The sequence below is a fragment of the Uranotaenia lowii genome, chromosome 3, assembly GCF_029784155.1.
Source record: "Uranotaenia lowii strain MFRU-FL chromosome 3, ASM2978415v1, whole genome shotgun sequence".
NCBI classification, from domain to species: Eukaryota; Metazoa; Arthropoda; class Insecta; order Diptera; family Culicidae; genus Uranotaenia; species Uranotaenia lowii.
The window spans coordinates 113,064,529-113,076,982 of record NC_073693.1 but is presented as its reverse complement, the minus strand read 5'-3'; the positions used below and the strand labels follow the sequence as shown (position 1 = coordinate 113,076,982).

Sequence of the window (12,454 nt, the reverse complement as noted above, 5' to 3'; positions counted from 1 at the left end):
CTCATTCGAAGATCCTCGTCAGGTGGGTGGCAATTACGCGCGCATTGGTCACACTTGTTGGTTTATCAGGATTACCATATATATTGAGAACAGTCAGGAAAAATTCCACAAAGGGTAGTAGAATGGAGATGTTTTCATTAAGCTTCCAATAACAAAAACAAACGGTGGAACTGTGTGACAAATTCGGAGGCGTTTGGCTGCTTGTGGCCACTGGCTTGTGTCTTCATTCCTCGCTTGTAGTGGGAAGGACAAATTGTGAGTTGAGAAATTTCCATAAATTTTGTCCCGCACCCCCTTGTGACAGTTCCGTTTCGTCCCGCGAAAAATGGAAGAATAATAACATGGCCTTCCGAAAAGCCAAACATGATCGTTTCAAATTATAAATCCATCTCAGGACAGTTCGGTTATTTAGTTTGGCTTGGCATCGTCGTCGTCGTCGTCCTCCGGATATTTATTCGTTAGCCTCATTCTGTGATCCCCGTAATTGTGCTCGCGGATGAGACTCTCTGGCCCAGACACTGCACTGTTTTGAATTCGAGGAGGCACGGAAAAGGGCATCAATTTCATGGACTTGGCTACGGTTATTCGTTTTCATAATTGGCGAGCAGCAGCAGCAGCAAACAAGAATAAATTGCCACCGACCATGAAGTAATTTATTAAAGTCTCGAACGATGTCAAAATATTGCTACATTTAATTCGCCTTTAAATCAGAAATGGTGAATTTTTGTGTACCAAAATGGCGTCACTTCTTAGCTGAATGGAATCGATGCAGGTCCACCATTTATGATCCAGAAATTATCCCAGTTGACAAACCAAAACATTCCAGAAATATTTTTCTTACGACAACGTTCCAATAACTCCTTTTAAATCATTTTTTTCTTTAAACAAATTCCCACCGGAGAGTTTATTGCACCCAGCATTGACCTTTGGATCGGCATCGAAGATCATTTTTTTTTCGGAAACCGATGCGATGCTTTGTCTGGTTCTACATATTGTATCATACAAGATTCTAAGAATCTCTTTGATCTTAGTGGGATGAAAAGCTAACAAAAGCTTCGTGAGGATGCCTTCTCCTTTGCTGGATTGGGTGACGTCCTCAGGAAGAATGAACGTCACTCAGCAAACGAACACCATCAATAGTTTTAATTTCCAGAAGTAATATCAGAGTTTTGCTGTTCAACGCTTGAAAAACTTAGTTGAAACTTAATCACGGTATTTCAATATACAGTACCGTTCATAATTGTATAGAAATTAGAAGCACGCACACTGTCGCTTCGACTTTGAACTTCCATAACTTTTTACTCTGATGATATTTTTCGATCAAATTTTCAGCGTTAGATAGATCAACTATCACACTATTATATCACAAAATTTTAGCTTTCTAAAGTTTGTGTGGCCTGAAATACAATAATTCTACGAAAATCGGACTTTTTGGACTTTTCTCATTCAAACTTCAATATCTCAGAAACTACGCTACATTTTTTTAAGATTGTTGAAATATAATGCCAGCATATTTGAAGTTTTTGAAAAGTTCTATCGTTGGGATCCAAAGTTACGTGAGGTGCAATATTTCAGGCATGAACCTAAAAATGCGATTTCTATAGAATTTTGGACGTTTCATGAGAACAATAACGTTTCCATCCACAAATCAGTCAAAAAATGTCTGGCAAAAGCAATGGAGAAAAGAAAAAACTAAAATAAATTATCTTTCTGTGTTTTGTAAGCAGAATCTCGCGATATTGTTTTGATTTTTCGGTTGAAAAAGATCAACTGATTGTTAAACATAAAATAGGATTTTCCTATGGAAACATTCGTCCAAAAATTTAAAGAAATCGCATTTCTAAGTTCATACCTGAAATATTGAACTTCACGTTACTTTTGATCCTATTGATAGAACTTTTCAAAAACTTCAGACAAGCTTGCTTTATATTTCAACAATAATTCAGCAAAATTCAATAAAAAATGTAGCGTAGTTTCTGAGATATTGAAGTTTGAATGTTAAAAGTCCAAAAAGTCCGATGTTCGTAGAATGACTGTATCATAGGCCACATAAACTCCAGAAAGCTAAAATTTTTTTATATAATAGTGTGATAGTTGATCTATTTAACGCTGAAAATTTGATCAAAAAATATCATCAGAGTAAAAAGTTATGGAAGTTCAAAGTCGAAGTGACAGTGTGCGTGCTTCCAATTTCTATACAATTATGAACGGTACTGTAAGTGCTTGTAACCGAATGACATTTCAGTTTATTTATACTCGTGAAACATACCTTTTTGAACAATCATACGTGAAATAAAAAAAAAACATTAAACAATCAACAACATTCGATTCCCTGACTCTTAAATCAAAATCAAGAAGATTCGTATTGATGATTTTAAACTCAGATTTTTTTTATGCTTGTTTTAATGGCATTGCGGTGAACGTTACGACGAAAATTCTTTATAGAAGAATTACAGACTGAAAATTAAATGACGGATAGATAAAGCAGATGCTTAGTAGGAGAAAATTTACAGATGTTGAAAATGAGCCAAGAGCATATTTTATGGAAAGCTTCAAAGGTGCGTTCTAGACCCTTTGTCCCACATCAGTTGAATGGCTGAGAGAAGTAATAGCGAGATGCGCAATTACGTTCACCCATACATCCAACCCGATGGATTGGTAAAGCACGTGCTTCCCAATCGGACAAAAAGTCTAGACCGCATGGCTCTGGTGAAGCTTTCCTATTGCTGAACCAGTTCAAGCGATGTGTTGTTTTTCGGATCCCGTTTTTATCGGCAGCGCTACTTATTGTTTTCACGCAAGTACCGTAAACGTCCCTACTTTTGACAACTTTTTATTTTATGAACTGTATTTACTATTACTTCTCTCAGCCATTCAACTGATGTGGGACAAAGGGTCTAGAACGCACCTTTGAAGCTTTCCATAAAATATGCTCTTGGCTCATTTTCAACATGTAAATTTTCTCCTACTAAGTAAATTTTCTCCTACTAAGCATCTGCTTTATCTATCCGTCATTTAATTTTCAGTCTGTAATTCATCTATAAAGAATTTTCGTCGTAACGTTCACCGCAATGCCATTAAAACTATCATAAAATTATAATCAACGGTGACTATTCGTTAAAAGAATAAAACTCAGATTTATAAGTTAGGTTTGAAGGATTGAAATTATTTTCAAGAATTATTTTTCCCGATTTTGTCAGGTACCCTGTTTTGTCAGCCCTAAATTCAAGATGGTGCTGACAAAATCGGAACAATAGGGTAACGGACTTATTTTGGACCGGGTACATGTTTTGGACCACCTTTCAGCTTTTTCCAATATTTCCCTCATGAATCATTTTTATCATGAAAATTTTTAACACATATAGTTAAAGCTACTTCTTATGATTCTAATCAAATCTAACATTCTATTTAACTAAGAAGTTTTCTGAATAGCTGTGATGAATTCAGCAACTACAAACATGTTCACAGTTATGATGAAACACTTGAAAACTAGTTTGCAAGTTCGAAGAACCAAAAAAACTTGTTTTGATATCAATTTGACCCATGTCGAAAATACTCAACTCAACATAACCTTATATACTTCCTGTTAAAAGCTCATGAACTTAATAAGACGTTCTACGACGATATGAAAAGTATTTTGAACACTATTTCAAAGGCTTATAAAAAGGCAAATTTGGAATTTAGGCATTATTTTATTTAATCAACTCACTTAAGCCCAAACCCACCTTTAGACGGGGTTCACTTCAATCGGCATAAAACCAAGCCAATCATTGTTTTAACTTACTTTTTGTGTGTTTAAACCACAATAATCGAACAATCCACACTAATGGCAACTGTTTGATAAGCAGTTGTTAAAAGTTACAGCTTAAAGAAGTTTAAAAACATGAAAAAAGTGGACGTGCACCAATTTTTTAATATGTCATTATTTTTTATCCTCAAGCTATTTTTTATGCTTCATGAAATACTATTGACAGTTTGGTCTAAAAGTAACAACCATTCAGGGATGATGTTCTAGAAAAAATATACTTGGACGAAATATAAACCCCGCCTAAGGAAAGGGTTGGGAAAAAACGAGAACAAATCGGCAAATATGCAACGAGTTTAGTTTATGTAAAATTGAAATATCTCAAATAACAGTAGAACAATTTTGACAAAAATATATTCAAATATAGCTATTAAATAGTCTTAGTATGTTTCGAAGCTTGAGAAAAAATTGTTTAAATGTTCAAAAATTAAAAGCGAATAAGTACCGTAATCCGGGGTAAGATTGATCACTTTTTTCAATATTTTTCGATTATTTTTTCTGTTAAGGGGAATGTGGCATGTTTAATATTTTTAAAACCAGTACTGGGCTCCTATGAACGTAAAACATGGTTGCAGAAATTTATTAGACTTCTTTAAATTTGATATAAAAATCGATTTAGTCTCTGTTCAGAATTTGATGCTTTGGGGTGACATTGATCAGTCTCTATTTTGACGGTTTTATCGAGTTTTCTTGATCATAAAGAATACAAAAAACCATAATAATAAAATTTTGAATGCTTGTTCATCAATTTGACCTAGTTTTAAACGTTTTCTTTTTAAAACATTTATAATCGAAAAAAGAACACTGATGCTGCATACATTTAGGGGCAAAAGTTATAACAATTGCTAAATAGTTTTAGCTTCAAAATACAAATGAAATTTTACCTTCACGCGTTCTTCTAGGCTCACCCACTGTTACCATTTTCATTTTTTCTTCAAAGTTAACCATTTGATAGGGTTCATAGCCATTTTTCCAATACGGGCTTACTCTTGGAAAACGTCCTTTATTTTTAAATATAAAAAGTTTATCACTAAATGCCTATAAAAATAGCACTACAACTACACAAATACAAAGAAAAAAAGTTGTTCTTTCACATTCAACAACTCGTTTGCTTCTAAATGCTTTTTGGTAGCATCAGGAGAGCTGTTTGTTTGCGAGCCTTGGAATAGATAGATATTTTAAGATTTTGGAATAACATTTTTACTAGCAGAAAACAAATTTCAAATACAAACCAAATTTTGCCTATTTGATACTCAATTAATAGGCTTTCAAACGTAGAAAACAGTTTTCAAAAATTCAAACTATAGACTTAGTTATTGATGATTATTCGGCACAATTTCATGTTGATCAAAGCTACCCCGGTGATCAATGTTACCCCGTTTTACGGTACTAAGAATCTAATTTTTCTGCCCCTGTGCTAATGCAATATTTGAAGAGAAAAAACTGTCAAAAATCTACTTCGACGATCATTTTTTTTCGTAAAACATAATTTTTTTCAAAGATAAAACTTAACTTTCATGAACTTTTCAGCTAAATAAATTTGATTTTTAAATGTTTAAAGAGATCGAATAATTCTCGCTCATTTTGGAATCTATGTATTCTACAGAACTGATACCAAACCAAATCTGCTAAGATTTTGGAAGTCAAAATGCATCTATTGATGTCACGGAGTTGATGATGTCAGACTTTCTGTACTTATCATTGGGTCACCTGAAGGAGATTGCATTCTAAAAATTGACTATAAATATCCTAAGATCAGCCAACTGGTCAGTATTTAACACTACAGAACAAATTTCGTCGAGATTGCGGGATTTTCAAAACATGAACATGAAACACAATATTTAACAGAGGAGTATTTCGGTTTTTACTCTAATGTTCTCGTAAATTATTGTTTTAAAATATAAGAAGTTTTAGAAAAAAAGGTTGTAGTAAGAAATATTCAACAAACAAGTGTACCTTAATAGAGGCTGGGGAAAAGTTGAAGAAAGTTAGTTCAGGAATGAATTAACGTGAACAAACCAAACTTGACCACAAGAATAACAAATGGAAAAATTAACTGAATCATTCGTATAATTGCGTATCGATCGCTGATATATAAAAAATTTAGAAAAAAAAACGTATTATGTTTAGGGGTGGTTCAAAATAGGTCCAAAGGGTGGTCCACAATAGAAACCTGGTGTTCCAAAATACCCACCAGTCTAATGATATAAGAAACGAGTTTTTAGGCTTAAATCTTGTTATTTTACAACAAACGTCGATATGTTTCGATAGAAAAAGCCCTGATCTTCGTAATGAACGGATAAAGCAGTAAAAAATTTTAACATGTACTTAATTAAGGGGGAGGGGGGGGGGTAGGTTGTAACGGGTAAAAAAAAACACCATTTTCACGATTTTTTTCTAGAGCTATCGTTCAAACAAATGTATTCACATTTTTTGCATTATACAAAGCATTGTTAAAAGAACATTTAGTAATTTTTTCGTAGAAAAATATTGAAAAATGAGCCGGTGACGGAGCACTTTCGAGGATGCCTTTTTAAAAACAGGATTTGCGGTGGACACTGTATCTCAGCACAGAATCATCTGAAGTCAAAAAATCAGAGCAAAATATTTTTAATAGATGTTTTTCTGGACCCCAACGTTTTTATTTAACTTAAATTTTTTTTGATGAAATGTTTGTGGCTGTTTGAAGTAAAAACTACGATTTTTCACGAATAAATCCGCCATTTTTTATCTGTAAAATCTCCCCAAAGTAAAAAAAAAAAAGAAAAACGTTGGGGTCTGGTATTTTATTTGTAGAAATTTTGTTCCAAATTTGAAAAGAATCGGATAAGTAGTTTTCAAATGACGATGTCCACGGACTTTAAAAATGTGCTTTCGAGAAAAACGCGTTTGAAGTTTCTGCTCTTGCTTTTTTGCAGTATTAGATAGGAGGAGATAAAGGCCTATAATTTCTACAGTTTTGCTTCAGTTGACTTGGAAATTTGACAAAACAGTCTTGAAATGTTCAACAATAAGAAAAAAAAAATAAAAAAATCGATATTTTGAAAGTGTTAGACCCTACCCCCCTCCCCCTTTATTCAGAAAATAGCATAGCCACTTCCCAAAGCGGTCCAAAATAGGTCCGTTACCCTACTGTATGTGGTCACCACAAATAGAAGAAGAAGAAGATTCAATCTTTTCACAACTTAGACGTGGCCGGCCCCGTTATTGATGTTTGGATAGAGAGCATCAGTTTGGGGCATTATGGATGTGCTACCAATCCCAGGCTCAAAATAGATGGCCTCGGTCAACCAAGAAGTAGAAACCATTGGAGATGTGCAATTTATTCTATTGAGCCACAGCAGCCATCATTGGACTCGAAATGTGTTACCTTGTTGTGATGTTTAACTCAGTAACTAGGCAAAAAAAATTTTTTTTTGAGGAAAGTTTAATAATAAACATTTCAACTCCAATGGTTCAAACAAGCTAAGTTAGCTAAATCGTATTTCAACTTTAAAGTTCCGTAGAATGGTCTATTTTTCTAATTTCTGCAGTTGTATAATTATTGTGTCACTGTATTTTGCCACTTATGAAAATATACGCAGAATTTTCGAGTAAGATTACGTGATGTGGTGTACGTAATTCTTTCAAACAATTAAATCTTTGGAAATTTTAAGCTCAATAAGCTATTTCAAACCATCTCCCCCATCTATCAGCCCGAGGAGCACGATGTTGGCAGCCATTGCCATAATGGATGGAACGAATGAAGTGTTTGACCTTCGAGAAGTTGTTCGATGGCGTCGTCGCGGTATCAGGGCTGACTCGTCGCTTTTCAACGTCGCCGCCATGCATGCTCGTGATGTTTCGCCTCTAGAAGATTAAAAGCAACCCTGGAAAATATGCACATATGAACGACGTGCATCCATAGCAATGGAAAGTGCATCGCTTGGCTGTCGAGTTGCAAGGTAGGTTAAGCTCTGAGACGGTGGTGATGTCCTAGACAAAAAGACACGGTGTGCAATTGAGCAATTCACATTGCACATTGCGTTTCCATAACTGGAGGCGCTTTTCCATAATTATGACGGCACTACCCAAGGAAAATGTGCTGCAGAAATTAAGAAATAATATGAAAACTTTTTTCGTTTAAAACATCTCTGGGATTGGAAATTCCCTTGAACCGGTTTAATTTTCTCAATTAAAAAGTTGGTAAATTAAAACCAAGTCTACCTAAAGTATGCTACACTCATTCAGTTTAGGATCAGAAAATCTGTCGAAACACCCTCTTGTACAATCGTAATAAACAAATCAACACTACTCACGGGTACAGGCGGATGGTTCGAGTCGGCGTCTAGAGGTGTCGCTGCTATACCGGAAGCGGTTGCACCCGAGGCAACTGCTCCAACTATTCCGGCACTATGATCAACGCTATCGATGCAGCTGCCGGTATTGAGACTGATGGTGTTGAGGTTACTTCCGATACTTCCGGCACCGTTGCTGCTTCTCAAGGCGACGGCCAGGAACTGATGGTGGTGGTGATGATGATGATGGTGGTGGTGATGCACCGGCAAGGTTAGGACCTCCGCTGGAAGCGGAAGTTGAGACAATGCGGATGCCGATGGCCGAAGAGTCGTCAAACGGACACACCGATATACACCGAAAAGGCCCACCACTACGGCCCCGATCAGTGAAAATGACAGGAGCACAAAGACGTAGCCTGGAAATGTGAGAAAAACAAAACGTTACGATAGGTTAGTGTTGTAATATTGTTTTCAGGGAAGGGATTCGAAATTCTAGCGCTTGTTTACGAAAAATATAACTTACTATCTCAACTGACATACAGAGTGGCCATCATATTTTTGTAAACAAGAGAAATAACGTAAACCAGAAACCCTCCACGCGAACGAATCAAAAACGTCACAGGAACAGCAACGACGACGAAGGTGACAGTCAGAGTCACCCAAACAATTTTGTTTTGCCGTCTGATCAATTCCTCGGAACCGCCCACTCGTCATAACATTTATTCGTATCAGCCAGCCAGCAGCACTTAGTTATGCCATACGTCAGTAAATACCTACATACATATGAATGTACAAACGGCTGGTTTGGGTTAAATGAACCGTGAAGGAAGGAAAAATAAATGAGGCAAACAAAAAATAAAATGAAACCCAACAGCGATCGACTATCTGATCAAAATTGGGGTGGACCCCAAGGGGAAAGGTTGGGTGCCGGATTTTTGTTGTGTCTGAAAATCTAGCTGGTCACAAGCAATTATTGTACGGTACCCACATCTACATGTCTGTTTGCCCCATGAGGTAGCGTGATTTGGGATTTGAAAACAACTGGGTGAAGTAAACTTGAAACTAGAATATTGTTTCGTTTTGAAATTGGAATCTTCCAAGTTACATGCTTTATTCAAAAATAGGTTTTGCGTATTACTTTAGATACTACACACAGTGTCAAACTGAGCACAAAGAGTGTTTCCATAATGAGATTTTTTCACGTGATTATTAACAATTATTTATTAATCAAAGTTATGACTCTTTGAAACAAATCCATCGTTTATTGAAAAACTCACCTTTTAATAAGAAGTTTCAACTCAAAATAATTAAAAGTGAGTGCAATTTTGAACAGCTGTACCTAGTCGTTGAAGAGTTGAAAAAATTATTTACGAGGAAATGTTGAAACATTTTCAATTGAATTTCTGGCTATTGCACGTTGATGGTTTTGTTTTATGTTTCGATACACGCCTGGGGAAAAACGGTTACAGCTCTTTCCTATCATTGAAATCATATCAAACATTCCATTAAAATAAGGAAATTCAAAATAAAATTTTGATTTTTCACAGTTGGCCCGAATAAAGCTCATTTCAGGAGGACGTGCTATTATTGGATTAAACTTTTAAGAGGTTTTCTGCATTGCTGTGATGAATTTGACAACTACAAACATGTTCATAGTTATGATAAAACATTTAAAAACTAGTTTGCAAGCTCAAAAAACGAAAAAAACTGCTTTAATAGCACTTTGACCCATGTCGAAAGTTGGTCCTACTTTAATCCTTAGGGACTTATTTTGGACCAATCATCACAACCTGCGTATGAAAGTTGCTGTTAAATGTCCATGAACGTAATAAGACGTTTTACGACGATATGAATAGAATTGTGCAGATTATTTTACTCGCTCATGAAGATAAAAGTCCAAGCCCGTGTCAAAGAGGATAGCCATAAGTCTTCTAAGCCAACGATCATGAGTTCAAATCCAGGTCACTGCATACATAGTACATTTTCTGTGGGTTGGTGGTGATAGCATTTGTAAGGTGCTAGCCATCATATCCTCGAAAGATGTACGCTTAGAGTTAAGTAAAAGGAATCTCTTCGGGGAAACATCAAGTTTCATTGAGATCCTGTATGTGTTTGTGTTCGTTTAAAACAAATCATAATAATTATAACCATAATTCCGCTGGGTTGCGCCCAAGGTGAAGTAGACAATGTGCAACTCGAGACCCCATACACCCAACCTTCGGGTAGTGGTCATATCACCTCTTGTCTGCAACTCCGATTCTCTACCTCCCCGTGGTGCTAGCTGGGGTGCGTGCAACCTTAGCGGAGATCGGGTACCCAACCCTGGTGGATGCTTTGGTCGCATGCAGAATGAGTTAGGGGGCTTCGTACGCGTCTGTTCTCCATGTTAGGGGCGGCGTACGGAGTGCAACAGCGTCCTGGTGGTGTTCGGGACCCAAAACAGCAACATCACGACGGTCCTCCTGCGAGATAGTGGGGTTAGCTGCGGGCCTTGCGAGCCTGTGACTACTAAAAAACTTAAGCAACGAATAACGAACAACAAATTTCGGATGGAAATCGGCAAAGACCCACGCGACGAAAAGGGACTAACGATTGGAAACTTGGAACATGGAACTGCCGATCTCTAAATTTTGTGGGCAGTACCCACGTGCTCTCCAACGAATTGAAGAGCCGCAAATTCGACATCGTAGCGCTGCAGGAGGTATGCTGGAAGGGCTCCACGGTACGAACGTACCCAGATGGTCGTGCCATCTACCAGAGCTGCGGCAACACACACGAGCTTGGAACAGCTTTTATAGTGATGGGAAAGATGCAAAAGCGCGTGATCGGGTGGTGGCCGATCAACTCACGAATGTGCCGGTTGAGAATCAAGGGCCGGTTCTTCAACATCAGCATCATCAACGTGCACAGCCCTCACCTCGGAAGTACCGGTGACGACAAAGACGAATTTTACGCGCAGCTGGAGCGTGAATACGACCGTTGCCCAAAACATGATATCAAGATCGTCATCGGGGATTTCAATGCTCAGGTCGGCCAGGAGGAGGAATTCAAACCGACAATTGGAAGGTTCAGTGCGCACCAGCTGACCAACGAAAACGGCCTCAGACTTATCGATTTCGCCGCCTCCAAACGAATGGCCGTACGTAGTACCTTTTTTCAGCACCGCCTCCCACACAAGTACACCTGGAGATCACCGTACCAAACTCAATCACAGATCGACCACGTTTTGATCGACAGCCGGCACTTCTCGGACATCATCGACGTCAGATCTTGTCGGGGCGCCAACATCGAGTCGGACCATTATCTGGTGCTGTGATGAATTTGACAACTACAAACATGTTCATAGTTATGATAAAACATTTAAAAACTAGTTTGCAAGCTCAAAAAACGAAAAAAACTGCTTTAATAGCACTTTGACCCATGTCGAAAGTTGGTCCTACTTTAATCCTTAGGGACTTATTTTGGACCAATCATCACAACCTGCGTATGAAAGTTGCTGTTAAATGTCCATGAACGTAATAAGACGTTTTACGACGATATGAATAGAATTGTGCAGATTATTTTACTCGCTCATGAAGATAAAAGTCCAAGCCCGTGTCAAAGAGGATAGCCATAAGTCTTCTAAGCCAACGATCATGAGTTCAAATCCAGGTCACTGCATACATAGTACATTTTCTGTGGGTTGGTGGTGATAGCATTTGTAAGGTGCTAGCCATCATATCCTCGAAAGATGTACGCTTAGAGTTAAGTAAAAGGAATCTCTTCGGGGAAACATCAAGTTTCATTGAGATCCTGTATGTGTTTGTGTTCGTTTAAAACAAATCATAATAATTATAACCATAATTCCGCTGGGTTGCGCCCAAGGTGAAGTAGACAATGTGCAACTCGAGACCCCATACACCCAACCTTCGGGTAGTGGTCATATCACCTCTTGTCTGCAACTCCGATTCTCTACCTCCCCGTGGTGCTAGCTGGGGTGCGAGCAACCTTAGCGGAGATCGGGTACCCAACCCTGGTGGATGCTTTGGTCGCATGCAGAATGAGTTAGGGGGCTTCGTACGCGTCTGTTCTCCATGTTAGGGGCGGCGTACGGAGTGCAACAGCGTCCTGGTGGTGTTCGGGACCCAAAACAGCAACATCACGACGGTCCTCCTGCGAGATAGTGGGGTTAGCTGCGGGCCTTGCGAGCCTGTGACTACTAAAAAACTTAAGCAACGAATAACGAACAACAAATTTCGGATGGAAATCGGCAAAGACCCACGCGACGAAAAGGGACTAACGATTGGAAACTTGGAACATGGAACTGCCGATCTCTAAATTTTGTGGGCAGTACCCACGTGCTCTCCAACGAATTGAAGAGCCGCAAATTCGA

At 38.0% G+C, this 12,454-nt stretch overlaps 1 protein-coding gene across 1 annotated transcript in view; it reads right to left on the bottom strand.

The window, feature by feature from the left end:
* Positions 1-12,454, bottom strand: part of LOC129751411 (uncharacterized protein DDB_G0283357) — a 492,735-nt gene that overhangs the window by 48,090 nt on the left and 432,191 nt on the right. The window contains exon 2 of the mRNA XM_055746904.1: positions 8,104-8,498. Within this exon, the coding sequence (XP_055602879.1) occupies positions 8,104-8,498 (395 nt within the window). The remainder of the gene's footprint in view (positions 1-8,103; positions 8,499-12,454) is intronic.